General features: G+C 38.9%; 2 protein-coding genes across 3 annotated transcripts in view; both read right to left on the bottom strand.

Annotated features, from left to right (window-relative positions):
- Ctnna2 (catenin alpha 2) overlaps positions 1 to 19,374 on the bottom strand; it is a 1,128,304-nt gene that overhangs the window by 1,056,517 nt on the left and 52,413 nt on the right. The window lies entirely within an intron of this gene.
- On the bottom strand, positions 5,239 to 5,749 carry LOC127197050 (60S ribosomal protein L21-like). Its single transcript, XM_051154757.1, has one exon. It carries the CDS (start codon positions 5,747 to 5,749, stop codon positions 5,267 to 5,269), a length of 483 nt encoding a protein of 160 aa, XP_051010714.1. The 3' UTR covers positions 5,239 to 5,266.

A 19,374-nucleotide genomic window follows, 5' to 3' on the forward strand; every position in this document is an offset into this window, starting at 1 on the left:
CTCCCTGATAAGTTTAAGAAGCAAAATACAACAAATGCCACAACAGTGTTAGATTTAACCTTAGTTACTTCAAATAAAAACTGAAAGTCACATATTTTTGGTAAACAAGTCTCCATCAGCCTTAGAATAGACTACTGTCAAAACACAAAGAATAATTTTTTTATGTGTAAAAAGAATACTTTTAAAAATATGGCTAAAATGTATTTATGTAAAATTACAAACAGGAAAGAATGGAAGAGGAACATTTTACCATATAGTCATATCTTTGGTGAGCAAAAATTTCTCTATCCATATTTGAACCTTACCTATCAGTCAGGAAACACCACACTCAAACATCCAAAAGCCAAACTGCCATTAGGTTTAAGTTACAAAGAGAGCAGCTGGAAGATTTTAAAATATAACATTCTTTGCATTCTGTAAAAAATAATAGCTCTTATACTACAGGGAATTTGTTTGCTTATGTATTTATTTTGCTGAAAGTCCCTTCATATATAGGTGTTGCAAAACACAAAACATCACAGTTTGCTTGTGTGTGTCTCAGCAAAGTCTCCAGGAGGAGAAACTCAGCAGCATCTTCAAAAGAGCAATCAGCAGGAGTGCCACGTGAGACTGTTTTCATCAGCATATAAAGAAGTCTGCTTATCCCTCTGGGGTCAGACTTTAAAGAAACACTCAAGTGCATGCCCTGCTAACAAGGATAAAATAACCATTTGAAAAGACTCCAAAGCCATCTACAGTTGAATTATTTATTCTAGTGGCAGATACCTAAAAGCACTTTTACTCTTCTTCAAATAATATGGTGTGTGTGTGTGTGTGTGTGTGTGTGTGTGTGTGTGTGTGTGTGTGTGTGTGTTGAAGTAAGTGTGCAGGTGTAGGCACATATACATTCACAGGTGTTATCCTAGATTTGTTTTCAAATCATTTTTTTTAAAACGGTGGCCATAAATCATTTTTTCATGTCATCAAAGAAAATATACAAATAAACTCACATTTGAATTCTGTACCACTCTATGTAGAATTAAAATTATTTTGCATCTATATACAAAATTCTATACCAGTGAATTAAAAATAACCTTGTGAGTGACAATTGAGGCATTAAATTGAGGAGTAGATTCACTACCTACTTTTTGTTCTATCTTCCCTATATATTCCTATATTCCCCTCATAATTCCTGATTGTAACCTATTGTATATGTGTGTAATAATATAAATGTATATGTAAAATAATAAATAAGAATGTAAAAAAGAAGATAGCTTCCCATCCCAATTGGTCCAACATCTCAAACTGTCCCACATAGGACTCTACTAAGCCTGCAATTCCTCAACTTTTAGAAACTGGGCCACAAATGCAATTCCTAGTTTGTTTAACCATTTCCCCAATTTTATTTGGGCCCCTGCTGTGTATTATTCATCCCAAATCAGCCAGAAGAAACCTCTAGAGAACCATGCCCCATTTCCTTTAAGGGGAGTTGAGTAGATTTCTGGCTGGTTTCCTGGACTATAGAGTGCTATTATAAGTGGGAGTGGGTTACAAGTTATTATTGGTTTTATTTTTAATGAAAACAAGGTTAGATTCAGGAATGTCTCTCTTTTCTCAAATCATTTTTGAGACTGAGTCTTTAATTGGTTGATACATGCCTCATTACTTCAGCTGGGGTGCCCAGCAAGCTAAATCCTGTCTTGGTCTCCCAGGGTTATGATTTCACACTAGAGATTTTTTTTTAAAGGAACTGTAAGTAAAATAAATTTATTATTTTTCCTAGCCATGGATTTAAGGTTTAAAAAAAATTTTAGAACATTTTTGGGTGGAAAAAAAAATCAGTTATCCAATCCAATATTCTGATTATTACTGTACTTTTAAAATTTAATTTATTCAGATTAGAACTCATTTGTTACCCCATCACTTGTATCTTCCCATTCCTCTCTCCCTCCCACCCCACCCTATTCCTTTCACCTAAGTCCATGACTGAGGGGTATCTCCTCCCCCACTTTATGGTAACAAGCTTTCAAGTCTCATCTTGGTAGCCTGCCTATTCTTTCTTTGAGTGCCACCAGGCCTCCCCACCAAGGGGAGGTGGAGTTTTATATGGGAGCCAGTGACTCTCTCTCACACTCTCCTGCTTTAACAGCAAGCACTTTGCCCATTGAGCCATATCCTGTTTCAGGAATACTAAATGTTCTCCTCTTACTAAGTTAAAAGACACTTCTGTGCTCGCCAACTTCAGGCATCGGACTCGTGGTAGGGAGAAATTAGAAGAACCCTGAACTTAATGATAGTGAACTGTCGGTGTGACTAAAGCTTGTAGTAGCCATTGATTTCCCTGATTTTCATATCCTTGCAGGGATGAACAGGTGCCCCAAGAGAAGTAATCTTCAAAATGCTGTATGGAAACAAATCTGATCCAGGCTAAACACTACTCTCATCTTAATTAGCAAGAATGCTATTTACCACAAAGCCCGTATCCTCCTTTGTGATATGACATTCACTTCCAATTTTTCATGTTCCTGGTTAAGTTTAGGCTAATCAAAACACTTAAAGAAACAGAGTTCTTCCCAGTTATATGTCTCCCATTTTCTAGGTGGTGATAGGAGCTAAGAAAGTTCAGTAAGAAAATATGAGGAAAAAACCTTTAATATTGACTATTCTTGTAATTTTATTAAGAATATAAAGATTAAATTTAGGGGAAAATGCCCCTGAAAAAGTCTTTCAATGACCAAGAGTACTGGATATTCTTCCAGAGGGCTGGGTTCTTCAGTTTCCAGCATCCATATGGTGGCTTACTTACTGTAACTCCAGTACCAACCTTACTCCCTCTTATGACAAACATACATACATACAGGCAAAACAGCCATACACATGAAATAAAAATAATTATACCTTTCAAAAATTTAGAAAAAGACACTTCTGATTTATAGCTAATGGATATTGTAACAATGTTTATAGGCCCTCAAAAGAAACGAGATAGTTGGGTTTTTTTCTGGGCAAAAATTCCACGTGTATGCTTTGTTACAAGAGCACTTGCTTTCCCAAGCAATTGAAAAGACTAATAAATGACTTCCAGAGAACTGGCTGAAGGCACAGTGTTGGCACATTTTGCATGAAATATGTATGGTCTCCTATTCAGGAACATAATGTTCAGAGCCCTCAATTTTAGGAAAAGGAAGACTTTCTTCTCAGGTAGCAATTCCAACTGTGCCTGTGGGAAGGCAGAACTACAGTGATGTCAAGCCATCATCCCTAGTCAACCAATCAACAGCCCAGGCTGAGCACCTATGTGGTAAGCACCACACTGAGTCTTTTACCTACTGTCCAGCTATCTCCCAAATGTTTCGTGATATTACCGCTATGCTTCTCAGCTTATCACTCAGTCATTAAATTACAGCTGAGGCTAAAGGGTATCACACATCCTCCTGGTTGCTACTCTGTGTATCCGCTACACAGTTTTCATCTTGGACCACTTGGTTTCTAATATCTGGGTGACAATCTTTTAGAAATTATCCTTGACATTTTTCCATCCATATGTATGCCTCTGTGAATGATGTCACATATGTGATGGTATTGAAAAAGAAAATCCAGAAAGAGGAGTTACATCCTCTGAAGTTGAGGTTACAGGAGATTACGAGCCATAAGATGTTGGTGTTGGAAACTAAATTAAAGTGCTTTAGAAGAATAGTGATCTGTTATCCATCTCTCTCTGAGCTCTTGAGTGTCAATCTTAATTCCATTGCTATCTCAAGTCAAGTTATGTCTTTGACTCTCAATTTTCTCAGAGAACAAGAGATTCTAATATTTGCTGACTTGATGGGGTTTTCCATACCTGTGCCTCTTACTTTGTTCCATTACATTTTCTTAGCATACATTCTGTAAAGTTATTATTTCATAAAGTTCACACATATTGTTGAAAAACAGTTTGCATTCTTTAAAAGGCCTTGCTGTAGTTTCTGTAGTGGATTATTAACCCCAGACTTTTTTTTTTTTTCAGTTTCAAGACACTTAAGACTAATAGGACCTAAAGGTATTTTAAGGACACTAATATTTACAAAAAATGTTTTAATAAGTACAAATACTCTACTAGTCAGAACGCTTGACCTAAAATTAACAATCTACTCTAATGATAACTTAGCACCAAAGTTAAATTATTAATGATAGCAAGCAAAGTAATGCAACCTTGTCCTAATGAAGCACTTTCATTTCAATCTGCAAGTGGCCCTCACTGAGAGGTAATGAAGCTCAAAAGTTACTACCATTGAGCTACGAGATGGCTCCACAGTTAACAGTACATGTCAATCTAGCACAGGACCTAAGTTTTTAGTTCCTAGCAGCGACATCAGATGGTTCACAGCCACCAGGTCTAGGGGACCCAGTGCCCTCATCTGGCCACCATGAGCATTTGTAACCATATACACATACACACATGTACACATGAGCATAGTTTAAATGAATAAATCTTTGTTTTGAAGTTACTACAATAATGAAAGAGCTTCCAACTCCCCATTCATCAATTATAGAAAAAAAAATCTATGTGGCTGCCACACTGGCATATTAGCACCACACATTTTTACCATCCCAGCATCTAGGAGAAGGCCTTTGGGGAAACCTGGAGGCTTTTAGAGACTTTTTTTTTCCTTTAAAAGGCACATGCCATTCATGACTCTGGGAAACAAAGTCACAACAATCTCATATCAAGATTAAGAAAGGAGGCTTGAGATCTGAGAAGGCTGAACAATGAGCCTGTTGTTTGCCACTTGCTGAATTTATTCCCTGAGTAAACGGCCTCTTTGGTAAAGCACCACCAAAGAGCCAAAAGGGAAAAGACAGCCAGAGAGACAAGAGACCTAAGACCAGAGTGACACAGGAAACCCAGGCTATGCTAATATGCTGGCCTTTGGAAATAAATGACCCAGATCAACTTTGGAATCAACAGTTGGGCTTTCCCAGCATCCCAACCTTGAGGGGCTAGGTTTGTTGTTGTTGTTGTTGTTGTTTTCAATAATTATAAAACATTTATTATTTGAATTTTTCATACATTTAGGTTATCAAGTAGGACCTCTTTCCAACTCCCCCTAGAGCTCCCTATGCTATTTCCATCCCAACTTCATGTTTTTCTTTTTGTTATTGAGATTTCAGAGTCCAATTAGGGTTTTATATATGTGCATGGGTGTGGGGCTATACACTGTTGTACAGGCAACCTACCATAGCCATATCCCCAGAGAATGATTACCTTTATTTTTTTTTACAGTCCAGGCCCTTTATTTCATTTTGTACATTAGGCCATGAATTCACACAGAATGGGCTCCAGCAGCTCAGGCTCCTTCCCATTAGTCTTCACGAAGTGAGCTTCTCTGGGTGGTGCAGGCTGGCGCTTCACCTGAACCCAGGTTCCCTTCTTCTTGGCTTCCTTCTTCTTCTGGTCATTCTCCTTCACACGCTTCAGGAAGATGTCCTTGCTCTTAGAGTGCCTGATGTGCTCAATGAGCACACTGATGCTCTTGGTGAGAATCTTGCCCTTAACCTGCCTGTTCACAATGATGCCCACAGCATGCTGGGTGACACTGTAGACTCCTCCGGTTTTGCCGTGGTAACACTTATGGGCCATTCCTTTTTGAGCAGTACCCATTCCCTTGATGTCTATAGTATCACCCTTCTTGTAGATTCTCATGTATGTGGCCAAAGGAACAACTCCACGCTTCCTAAAAGGCCTGGAGAACATACAGCAGGTGTCCCTCCTCTTTCCTTTTGTGTTTGTCATTTTGGCAAGTTACTGCAAGATGGCTGCTGTGGCCCATGACTACCTTTTTGAAGGGCTTTCAACTTGCTCAGGAGCCAGGTGGTTTTGCATAAACCTGCCTCTCTCCAGTGCAGGCTCCTTAACTCCTAGAAACCCATCCCCCCCACACACACACCTGCAAAATAGGCTTTTTTAAATTTAATTTTATTAATTTATTCATACTACATCTCAATGGTTATCCCATCCCTTGTATCCTCCCAATCCTCCCTCCCTCCCATTTTCCCCTTATTACCCTCCCCTATGACTGTGACTGAGGGGGGACTTCCTCCCCCTATATATGCTCATAGGGTATCAAGTCTCTTCTGCATTTTGCATCTCTTTCAAGTTTTTCTGTTTCACTGAACTGAATACCCCAGAGAGATAGCTAAGCCCAGGGACCAAGTAAAAAGACTAGAATGCTCTAGAATTGAAATTTAAACTTAAATTACACGCAACCGTAGGATCCCAACAAACTGAAAATCCTTCACAGAAAAGAAAATCCAAAACAATAAACCACAGAAACAAGATAGAAGAGTTAAGCAGCTAGAGTGGGATGCATGAAGAAAAATGCAGTAAATCAGCCAGAGTCCAGATTTCACACCTGACCACGAGATTGACAAGAAGGGAGGCCAGGCTTCTGGAGATGGCACTGGTGAAAGGACATAATCAAATGAGTTGTGATGTGCTTGCTTGTCTGTTAACATTAATAAAACACCTCAGAGATGCCAAAGAGGCAACAGTGTATGTTGTTCTCAATGTCACCTCTACCTGGTGCTGATGGAAACTGAGCAAGCTGACACATGGATGCCCAAGGCTGGGCTAACAACCACTTATGGAGTCCCATTTCTCCTATGGGGTCACTTGCCCACTAAGGCCAGAGTTTTCCTTCTTCATTGGTTTTCCGCCACAAATGAACTGAGCAACATTTGTTTTTCCTCTGAGCCTTTCAGGCTCATCTAGCAGGAATGAATGCTCATCATTCCCACTCTCACCCAAGCATGGTCTTAGCTCTGAGTGACTAGCTCAGCAAAAATCCCAACGGGTATAGAGGGAAGATCATGTACCTCATAGTCACCCAGGGAAGAAAGCCAGGACCAGTAGCAAATGGGAAAGAAGACAAGAGATCCACCCAAAAAGTTAGACCCACAAAGGAAGAACTTTAAAGGACTCTGGCCATGGCCAGGGTAGACATAGCCAACACAGAGCACAGGCCATAGTTGACAAGGACACACAACTGTGTGAGCACACTCAACACCAGAAACTGAAGAATTAAAAGTAACGTGTCAGAATATCTTTATTTTGTGCATGCAGGCATGTGCACATACATGTATCCATATGCATGAGAAGGCTACAGGTTCATGTTTTGTGGCTTAAGTTCTCTCTATTTTTCCCTTTTGTTAAGACACAGTTTCTCACTGAACCTGGAGGTCACTGATTCAACTACACTGTTGAGCAGGAAGCCTGGGAGATCCTTTTGTCACTACGTCTCAGTGTTAAAACTCCATGTACATCAGACAGATAAGAACTGGGAATCCAGACACAGAACAGCATCCTTCCACAGTTAGCACTTTACCCACTAACCTACCTTTCCACCTCCCAGGGATAAAGTTACTAATTTAAAATGTAGTTTTAGGTTTGCTGGTCACTATGAGATTAAACCAATCTTGGGTTTCCGTTCTTATAAATTACAATAACAAAAATTTAAAGAACCAGTCTTGCTTACAAGGAAAATCAGGAAGTACTGATGAATAAGTTCAGAGACAGACAAAGTATGTCCTCAGTTGCTACCAGAGACCTGACATATCTCTGGAGACTTCTCCAACACTGACAGAGAAAGCTTGTGGAGCTGAGTCAGGAGCAGTCAGCCAACACAAAATGGACTCCATGTTTTCTTGTTTTGTTTTTTAAGAAATATAATGTACAAGAAGTTGCCTAGGCAGGAAGGTGAGGGAGAAGATGCAAAAAGATAGGGAAAGGAAAAGGAATATGATATAAATATATTGTATGAAATTTTCTAAAAATAAACAAAAGCATTGCTTTTTAAAAGGAATAACCAAAGCTATTAGAGTCAGAGTGTTAAAAGCAAATCAGAAGTTGCTTTTAACTTAGGATAATAGCAATATGCTTAAATATTTGTTCCAATCCACATTCCTAGATTGTTTTATTTTAGGTGTATGGGTGTATTGTCTGCATGTATGTGTCACGTGTACACCTGGTGTCCACAAAGGACAAATGATTGATTCCCTAGAACTGGAATTATAGAGAGTTGTGAGTTGCCATGTGGGTGCTGGGTATAGAATCTGGGTCTTCTGGAAGACCAACAAGTGCTCTTAACTGTTGAACCATCTCTCTAGTCCCTATATTACACATTTTAAAGAGACACTTCTTTTAGCATATAAAGGTAAGTACAGTTGCTTGCCTAAATTCAGAATAAAAGATGAATATTTTAAATGTTGCAATATTTGGGTATCTCTAGCATGCATACAATAGACATTTGATAAAGAAATAAAAAATGGAAGCATCATCTGACATAAGCAACTCTCTAATTCTTAGCATGTTTAAAAATATCTGAAAACAAATGAAATAAGAGCTAGTGCTTACTGAGCACTTGCCTGAGCGTGTGAGGCTTTAAACACCGACACACTTCATTCTATGGATGATGATGAGAAGTACGATCAATTATAATTCTCATTTTACACATTAAAAAAACAAGGCACTCTCAGCTTTAAAAATATATCCTTCATGTCGAGTGTTTAGTAGACACAGCTTACTAGTCCATGGTCCTAACGCTTTTTAGGCACTAAGAAAACCACTCCAGTTACTATCTGGGTGGAATGGTTTGTTATCATTTACCTGCAGTTGTGTCTTGCTCTGGTTACCACACTGATACAGAGATGTTTCTTCATCCTTTTATTTTTGGCTCAATATTTACACACCAAAGAAAGACACCACACTAACTGCACCCTCTAAATCTCAGCTACAGAGGACAATTTTGAAGAAACAAAAGGTATAAGCTAATTTAGTATGTTATTTAAAATAATGAAATGAATCAATTTAGAGGACTATACTTCTTGATACAGTTGCCAGGAAAGCAATCAAATCACCATGATAAAAGCTGTTGGCATTACTGTTTATTTGTAGCTTAACGTGCACAACTACCATTATGCTCTTCCATCAGCCTTCTCTTTATATTACTGATAATAAAGAGGTATTCTATTATTCTGACCAGTCTCAGACACATTAAGTCTGATGTTTCTTCTCTTTTTCCTTATTTTTATTCATTGATTGATTGGTTGGCTGGTTGGTTGGTTGGTTGGTTGGCATAAAGACAAGACTGGCTCAGCAATTAAGAGATTAGCTGTTCTTCCTGAAGGCCACTTTTGTTCCCAGTATCCATGTCAATCAGATCCCATTGGCTGGTCACTCCAGGTCAGGTTGCCAAGGTCACATGAAGCACAAACATACACATGAGCGTGTGTGTGCATGCACATACACAAAAGAAAATAAAACAGATTTTTTTTTTTGTTTAAAGATGTTGTGGATTGACTTGTTGATTTTAGGTAAAGAAAAAGGAAAATGGTAACTGTGGATTTTTAAAAATTTATACATGGGGAAAATGATAAATGATAATGACAAATTCCTAGATATTGCAAGACATGATTTCCACGACCAGTCAGTTAGATTATACTCGTCTTGGGAAATATGTGAAGGGTTATAACAGGTAATTGTTTTCAGTGGGGCTATCAAGAAGCTAAGCAAATGGGGGTGTGGTGTAAATGCAGTGATGGACCCAGGAAGATCAGCCAGAACTAAATGCAAGAAAGGGCTTGGCTCTATAAACAAGCAAATGAAGAAATAAGAACCAAGGAATATTCCAAGAATGCATTAAGTGTCATTCCTTCTTTAGGGACAAGTAAACATGATGGTAAAATCAACATTCCACATTGAACTCAACGCTATAAGTGAATTTTAATTTTAACTCAGTGTTCTACCCACCTTCCCCCGCCCCCACACACAGAGAGACTAATAGCATTTTGTCCATTCACCAGAAGCATTATAGAAAAAAAAATTGCTGAGCTCAAATTACAAAGTTTAGATAAGGCTTTGTTCTTTTTCGTATTGAACACTGTTTATAACCTCATCGTTATGTTTCTTCTTTGTCATCTATTGCAACTTCAAAGTAAAAATAATCACACTTCAAAATTTTCTATCACAGCTGTAACAAATTACTGTGAGCATGGTGAACTGACCCACAAGAACCGACTCTCTCCCAGTTATATGCATCTGACTTAATTCTGCTGTCTAAGCCCAAATTGAAATGACGTTGGAGTTGTATTTCCTTTTGGACACCAAAAAATGGAAAGGCTTCTTCTTCTCTTGCTCAGTGCGTTGGCTAAATTCAGATCCGCCAGGTCTCAGGGTCTTCTGTATTTCTTGACCTTTTTGACTGGCTTCATTCATTAAGAAATTGGGGGAGCGTGTGGTGGCTCAGTGTTTAAGAGCATTTGCTGCTACTAAAGAAGAAAAGAGATCAGAATCCCAAACTCACACCAGACAGTTCTAGCTCAAGCAGATCCTGATCCCTCTTCTGGCTTCTACACACACCAGCCAACAACCATACATGCACACACGCATGCACACACACACACACACACACACACACACACACACACACACACAAATAAATATTTTAAGAAAGAATATGGAAATAAGGACAATTAAGGCGGCAAAAGACAGTGATATAATTTCAACCAGTGAACCTCATCTAAAATCAATTGCCCTCTAAGATGTGTCTTGAGCTGTTCACAAGATGTTTCACTGGAGCCAGTGCCCAAATCTCTCTAGCATATTTACAAACCAAAACAAAATATGTTTGAAAATGTATTCTTCTAAGGAAAAAACAACACCCAACAACTAAAATATGTGTTTGGTCCTACATCAACCTCACTGGGCCAGCAGTAATCTAAAATTCCATTTTTCTACAACTTTATTAACTGAAGCCACCCACAGAAGAGAGGGACACAAGCCAAACTACGTTCAGTGCAGAACTCTATGGTTTTCCCTTTAATTTCTTAAATTTTTAAAGTTTAGTTTTAAAAGTTCTTTAGACCCATGCAACAGTTATGGAAACTGACTTGGCAAAGTCACACATAAAATAAAGACACCTCATGAGAATTTAGAAGGTACCAAGAGCCTGGGGATTTGTTTTCCTCAAATGTCTCCCCTTTGATGAAGGTTGTCCTGAGGGGTCTCTCCTGACCACCTGGCCAGCTCAGGTGTCTCTCTTGGAGTGAGGACTCTGGTAGCCATGACAGAGATCCAGGAAAATAAGTGAGAAACTGAACCAAGGTTTGTGCACTTCAAACATGCATTCAAACAGTGAGCTGCATCCCCAGGCTCCAAGGCCTCAGTACGCATCTATACTTCTACATATGAAATGGAACCTAGTTTATTGCTAGATCATAGCTTATTTTTCTAAGGGAAAAGACATTTAAAAAGCAGAGGAGGGACGGGAGGAAAACATAGTGTGTAGAATGAACAGTAATGTCAACTCTGACTGACTCTCCAAATAAACTGCCGGTGGCAGCAGTGATAGAGCAGTGGCAGAGCCTGACAGAAAGCTTTCGGAGATGTTGAGATACACATCTTTTACATGACAAGCACTTAGATACAAAGTGACTGAAAAGAAGGAAAAACAGGCAGCTAGTGAGGATAAGACAGAATGGATACTCAACATGAAAAGTATGGAGGCTCGAAGTAAAACTATAGCAATTAAGGTGCAACGTGCTGACTCAGCAATCACCTCCCAGACCGTAGTCATCCAGCCCAGAGCTGGAGAATCCTACTGTACTGCATGTAAAGCCCGTGCCAGGCAAAATTTATAGGGCACATGGCCTGTGAGAGAAGATAGACTATAAATGCTAATTGCTTCATTTAGATAAAAAAAAATTAGATGAATGGTAAACTTGAATGTGAAAGAAAAGTTAAAGCTTTAGACTAAATAATATTCTTATACAAGAAGAAAAAAATAGTGTAATATCTTACAAGTAGGACAGTCAAAGTAATTAGTTGCAGTGTATGCAACTGGCTATGCACTGGAAAAGAAAATAGCTGAGGCTTATAAAACAAGCAATGTTATTTTTTAAAAGATAAAAAAGTTGCACATATTAATGAAAAAAAAAAGGAAAAAGAAATCAAAAGACAAAAAGCACAAAATAATTAACCAGATATTCACTTCCCATCATGGAGCTTGTAAAAATTGCTGCTCAATTCTGGGATAGTCTCTTGTTAGCAGGTATTAGCAGTTATTCAAAGGCTGGACACTGTGCTAACTGTTGTACACAAGGATTTCCACACAGCAGCTATGCGCACATGGAAGATGGCTCCTCATTGAAGGTGGTAACATCTTAGAATGTATGATTGTGTAGCTTTTCAGATGGTCATCACTGAACATTTCCACTAGTTTCTTTCCTTTTTGTTGCCACAAAAATATCTGACAAAAAGCAATTTAAAGAAAGTGTAATATTGACACCTGGTACACAGCCAGGTATGTGAGATGCTGCCTTAGTCGGGGTTTTACTTCTGTGAAGAGACACCATGACCCCGGCAACTTCTATAAAGGAAAACATTTCATTGGGGCTGGCTCACATTTTCAGAGGTTTGTTCCACTTTCATCATGGTGGAGAGCATGGCAGTGTGCAGAGAGACATAGTGCTGGAGAAGAAACTGAGAATTTTACCACTTCATCTACAGGCAGCGGAAGGAGACTGCAAGCCACAGTGGGCAAAGCTTAAGCATATGAGACATCAAAGCCCTCTCCCCTGATGATGATGACACACCTCCTTCACCAAGGCCACACCTACTCCAACAAGGGTATATTTCCTAATAGTGCCACCCCCTATAGGCCAAGTATTCAAACACAGGAGTCTATGGTGCCATTCCTATCCAAGCCACGGCAGATGACGACCTGCATCTGTGGTCAGGAAGCAGATAAAGGATGCTGGACTCTGCTGGCTTCCTCCTTTGTCTCTTCTAAGTCACCCTGGGACTGGTCATGCTACCCACATTCAATTTGGTCTTCCTTCCTCAGTTAAAACTTTCTGAAACACTAACTGACATGCCCAGAAGTGTATCCTCTAGATGGTTCCATAATGCAGTTGGCAACTAAGATGAACCATCTAAACAAATGAATGTCTAAAAATGTATCACTGAAGCTGGACACAGATTAAAGGTACACGCCTTTAATCTCAGCACCTGGGAGGCAGAAGCAGGTGGACCTCTGTGATTTCTAGGCCAGCCTGGTATACAGAGTGAACTCCAGTACAGCCAGAACTACACAAAGAAATCTTGTCTCAAACACAAATATGTATCACTTAAAATATATTATTAAGAATCCAGAGACAGCTCAGGGGTTACGAGTGCACTGCCATGTTTAGTGAATATAAAATTGATTTTGTTTTGATCCCAAGCATGGGACGGGGAACAGACTTGTGAGAAATCAGGTAATGTTTATTCACCTCATATAGTGGCTTGGTTTTTGCCAGTTGAAACACATCTTAGTACAGACTCTGAGAGGAGATATATATATATATCCAAAACAGGAGGTGGTGCTTTCTGAGTCTTGGTATTGTTTGGCTATTTGTTGCTTCATTTAAACACAATCCTAGAGAGAACAGCTCCAGAGAATGCTTTGAGGCTCCAGGTTCCGGCTGCTGTTCCAGGTTCCAGTTGCAACTTTTGTTGAACTGCTGGTCTGCTGAAATCCTGCCAACTAACAAGGGGAATCACTCCCAGGAACTGAGTCCAAAAATGTCTACTTCTCCTATTCTCATTAACCTCTTTTCTCTCCTATCTAGGGTAGGTGGGTTGGAAGGGAGGTATAAGTATCAAAGAACCTCAAATAAAGTAGGTTTTGAAAAGTTTGTAGCCTACAGCTAGGCACATAGTCACACATACAGACATATAACTAAATAGAAACACAAATATTTTTAAACAAAATATATTAGAGTACAATAACATGGTCACCTTCTGAAACACAGAAAGTGAATTAAACTGAGGTTCTGTCCTTTAAAGCAGCAAATGTGTTCATCTTTGGGTGATGGCACGAAGCAAAACTTCCATAAACACTTGCAAAGTGCCAGCACCTCTGAACTGGCAACACCTTGAGATGCCACTTCCTGCTGCACATGTGGCCTAAATGGATTTTGTGATTCTTTGGGGGAAGAAAATAATATTGTTATTTTAAACTCCAAAGTAATTGGTATTTAAAAATAAATATACAATTTTTATAACAATTTAGAATTAATAGAGATAAATTTTCCCCAAATAATGTTATGTAATATTCTCTAATTTCTAATTGCTAATTACTTGTTATTTATAATACGTATTAATTTCACATATTAATGAGGTTCATGGTGCTCTTTTTTGTGATTTGTCTTAGATAGGGCCTTTATTGCTATGGGAAACATCATGACTAAAAGCATATTGGGGAGAACATGCTTTGGGGAAAACATTTACTTTTGCTTACAGTTCTACATCACTGAACTAAGGCAGGGCAGGAACTCAAACAGGGCAGAAGCCTGGAGGCAGGAGCTGATGCAGAGCCCATGGAAGAGTGCTGCCAATTCCCCAGGTTTGTTCTGCCTGCTTTCTTATAGTGGCCATGGCCATGTCAAGCACTAATTAAGAAAATGTAACACAGGCTTGCCCCTAGGCCAATTTGGTGAGGACATCTATCTACTCAGTGGAAGTTATTTCCTCCCAAAGGACTCTAGTGTGTGCTGGGTTGGCATAAAGGTAGCCAGTACATCATTTTTGTTTCATTTAGATTTTAGCCTCCATATCTAAATGCTAGAAACTGATCTGAGGGCCCTGCAAGAGTGAATACGCTTAACTACTGAGCAGCCATCCTTAATTCCAAAGCCTGATACAATCTGTACTAGGCTTCCTTAAGTATCATTCTTTCCAAATAACTAATAGCATTGTAAAATCTCCCCAAATGTCATGTGTACATGAAAATTATAACTGAGTCTTAAATGATTAAACTTTATAATTTTATGCATATCTGTGTATAGATCACAAATACATTTTGTGTAGCTAATATATTCAAAGTTTTATAAAATTGTCATTGTTTTAATGAATAAAAGAGGCATGAAACATGCTGAAACCTGTCCTGAGTGATAGGTAATGATTAAACAATGAATATATAATTCAAGTCCAGTTATAAGAACTTTTAGATTGACATAATAACTGAACACTATCTAACACATGCCTTAAGCAAATGAGCTATGATTCTCCCATTAAAAACTATTAGCCGAACTTCACTGAGATCAAAGAGTAAACTAACAAACTTGTACAAGTTTAAAGACACAGAACCCACATGAAGACATGGTAGCTGACTCCCACACTCTCACTTTCAGTAACATGGGCAAAATGTGTTCATATTGAACTGGAAATTTCACTAAAAATATTTAGTAAATATTTATTTTATAAATGCCACATAATATAGAAACAAATCTCTGGACTTCCTCATTTATGAATAAAACACTACAATTTATATTTAAGATTTGAAAAAAGTGAGTGACATTGTGTGTGCGTGTGTGCACGCACATTTGTTTGTGTGTGTGTGTGTGTTCATCCAGATGTGGCATTCAGAATATTACTTGTGGGAGTTTGCTCTGCTTCCATCAGGTGGGCCCCAAGATTGAAATGAAACTATCAATCTTAGCAGCAAGCACTTTTACAATCTCAGCCCTCTTACATCTTATAACAATTTTTAAAATAAAATCTTCAGTTTCTGAACTTATTATTGTTAAATGTTTTAAGGATTGCAAAATATCCAGTTCGATGCTTTCTTAAGAGGTGGAAAAAGAAATAAAAGGCAAATGAATATGTTCTGTGGTAACTAGGTCAAGAGAAAATGTGAAATATAACTTCCCTACTTCATATTTAATTATCATACAAATAATGAGCCATATGTGAAACATTCTGCTATGGAAGATAGGAAACAACATAGCTACAGAATTTATAACACACTTTTAATGGACACTTTTAAATTTATAAAAGTGTCTCTATTATAATGAAGGTGATGTAAGCCAGAGGCTTTTACTGCACATGTGAGAACAAACTCTGCCCTTGTGTCTTTAAAACTGTATGTGTGTGTGTGTGTGTGTGTGTGTGTGTGTGTGTGTGTGTGTGTGTGTGTGTGAGTTTGTTGTATCTGCAGGTATCCAGAGTCCAGAAAAAAAGCACAGGCATGGGATCCCCTGCACATGAAGTTGCAGGTGGTAGTGTGTCCCCAGAAATGGTTCTAGGAATGGAACTTGGGTCCGCAAGATCAGGACAAGTTCTTACCACTGAGGCATCTTTCCACACCCAATTTTCACCTCAAGCTTGAGTCACTAAAGTTAGGCCAGGAGGGAACCATGCCAGGCACACATGTCTCTTCACACCAAGTCTTGGTTCCTTTCCTCCACATCCTTGTTTTCAAATTTGTTTAGCCTCCACACTTTCCTTGAAAATAATCAAAGGCAGAGCTCAATAGAAAAGTCTGAATGGATCAAATCCACCGAGCATGGTGGCGCACACTTTTAATCCCAGTACTGGGGAGGCAGAGGCAGGTGGATCTCTGTGAGGTCAAGGACAGCCTGCTCTACAAAGTGAGCCTAGGACAGCCAGGGTTCTGTGTACCAGAGAAATCCTGTCTCAGGAAAAGAGATCAAAGCAGAGATGTTTGGCTGCAGCTGGAGACTCCCAGTACCAGTCAACCTCCCTTCCCCCCCCTGGGTTTCCAGGAATCCCTAGAGTTTGGTGGAATTCAGTCAGAAACCATCTGCTTTACTCCAAGTCATCTCATAAAATTAATGTGGAAGGAAGCCAAGTTTAAAAATGTGAAGAATTAAACATCGATACAAAAGAGTCATTATAATTCAACAGAACAATACGAAAACTCTCAGTTAGCTTATGATTAATTGCAAAATCAATGAGGCTGAAAATGCGCAACCTGAGTGTTTGTAAAAGACAGGCATCCCAGTGTGGGCAAGGGTCTGTAGCGTTTATGACATACCAAAAAGGAAGGTGGTCGAACAATGTGGGCAGTACTGAAATCAGAGGGGGAAAGTAGAGTGTGGAGAGGAAGGGAGTAACAGAAGCCAGATGCTGTCAAACAAGAGAGGTGGTCTCACAGAAGCAAATGTGGGTAGCCTGCCGAAGCTCAAAGAGCAGCCTGGGAGGCAAAAGTAAGTGGTTGAAGCTAAATCCGGACATCTGTCAGGGCCCGGTCATTTTACATTAATGAGCTCTGTTTTTTCCCTCCGTAGGCTGCAGGGAATGACAGAAGGTTTCTGACCAAGGTAGACATATGATCAAAGTTTTTCAGGAATTTTATTCAGAAAGAGATATGAAGATAAACTAGGAAAGGAAGACAGCAGACGAAAGATCAGTTAGGATGTCTGCCTATTTGCAGACGTCCAGCCATGAAAACAATCAAAAAGATACGGGCAGATCAATTACCAGTAAGCCGAATCTGAACAGATTTAGAAAATTACCCGTCACTGCAGATATCCTGGTTATCTACTCTGGATCTTGCAAAGAACTTAAAGATCTTAAAAGAGAATTGAACTATGTGACTTCTAATGATGATCCCTTCTTAATCTGATTTTTGATGTGAATGCAGTACCAGGAAAATAAAATCTTTAAATTACCAAACTCCAAGGTTGTCAGGTGATTGACTACAGGACTGATGATATGATCTGTAAGATAGATAAACCATTCACCTACCTTTGAGCATTCTAAAAGAGAAATGGAAAAACCGAATCAACATCTTCCTATGTCTGGCAGCATGTTGCCATGCAGTGTTTCTTACAACTTACTGAGTCTCATTTTTCTAGGCTACATATCAAAGAGATGGCTTAGGCTGAGCTTAGGAGATCATTAGACCACACTCCCAGTTAAGGATCTATTGGCAGTTGATGGCTGCCAGATGAAGGAGCATCACTTTTCTCCATGGGTGAGTACCCCTGTACAATGAATGCCCTTGCCCCAGCGGGAGGCCCTACAGCCTTGTACAGAACCAACTGGACTCAACAGATTATAAAACAAAAGGAGACATGAAGTTAGGAAGAGAATGTGGTGGTGAGAAGTTTGGGAAGAATTCAGTGGGTAGGGAATACAGGGAATAAATGTGATCAAACTACACTGCACACATGTACCACATTCTCAAATAATAAATACAAATATATTTATAAGAAAAAGAAAATGACTTAAGAGGAAGAAAACTAGGTTGTCAATGACAATATAAAATACTATAGAACCATTTATTATGTAGTCCTTTCATCCATCCCCATTGACCAAATATGATGCAATCTGGCAAAAATAACATCTGCCTATGAACTCAGTGGGTACACTTTACAGTGTGCGTTTATTATATTTTCTCTCTTGCTGGTCTCCTGTGGACAGGACTATTTGTTTTTCATTTTCTTTATAACTCAGACTAGTGTGTGATCTACGTTTCATTTGAAAGAAAACAGATAATTAGTTCATGTCCAATTAATCCACCATAGTAGCATTTATCTTATTTAATAAACATGTAATTTTCAGATGTTAAATTTACAACTGGGCTATTCTTAAATATCCTTCCCTAAAAGTGCACCAAAGGAAACTGATAGATTTTCTTCATCTTATGTGAGCAGTGGCTCATAATTCCAAGAGTGACCTGTAGCTACCACTATCTTCTTTGCTGGTTGGTTATAATCAGCAAATTTAATCTACAGGTTCTTAATATAATATAATGATTTTTAAAACATATACTATAGCTAGATCTATAATACATATCAAGCATTTAATTCTGAAAGAGATTTAATATAAAAAGTGATAATGTTTTATACTTATTGTAACAGACTTTATTTTGTAAAGTTGTTATAAGTTTGATTGTGTGTTTGTGTGTGTGTGTGTGTGTGTGTGTGTGTGTTGTGCTTTCTGTGTGTCTGAGTAGGGGTATGTGCCTGTGGTTGCAGTACCCACAGAAACCAGAAGAGATCTTTGGATCCCCTGGAGGAGCTATTGTTAAAGCTGTCTGGGAGACTCTCAACACGGGTGCTAGAAACCAAACTTAGGTCCTTCAAAGAACAGCACATGCTCTTAACCTCTCATGACTTGTCTCTCCAGCCACTGAATTTAGTAGATATTTTAAAAGTGAAATCTCTATGGCTATGCTGAGTATAACTTTTCTAAAGGGGGCCACTGACTAAGGAAGGGAATTTCCTGCATAGACACCATCATGAAGCAGCTGTAATAGCAATACATTGATATTGTGCATAGGCAGATTACTGGACTGGGCATCAAGGATTAGGTGGAGAACAAAGCCTTGGAGCCCTTTCATATGTCAGGGTACTTCTCAGGGAGTGCAAGCTCTGGTTCTTTAGTACGTGTCATGCCTGCACTGCAGAGCCTTTCTCTGTATTTATTCTTGCCTACTTTTCTCACATCCCAGTATATTCACCAAGTCAACTCACCACATGTCCTCGCAGCATTTGTACCCCAGGGCTCACCTGACAGACTGCTTTCCTACCCTTTGACAGACATACAGAAGTCCTTGTGTGTGTGTGTGT

The sequence above is a fragment of the Acomys russatus genome, chromosome 13 (assembly GCF_903995435.1).
Source record: "Acomys russatus chromosome 13, mAcoRus1.1, whole genome shotgun sequence".
Classification (NCBI taxonomy): Eukaryota; Metazoa; Chordata; class Mammalia; order Rodentia; family Muridae; genus Acomys; species Acomys russatus.

Excerpts from the sequence above, each read along its gene's own strand:
- LOC127197050 (XM_051154757.1), bottom strand. The coding sequence starts at position 5,749 with ATGACAAACACAAAAGGAAAGAGGAGGGACACCTGCTGTATGTTCTCC.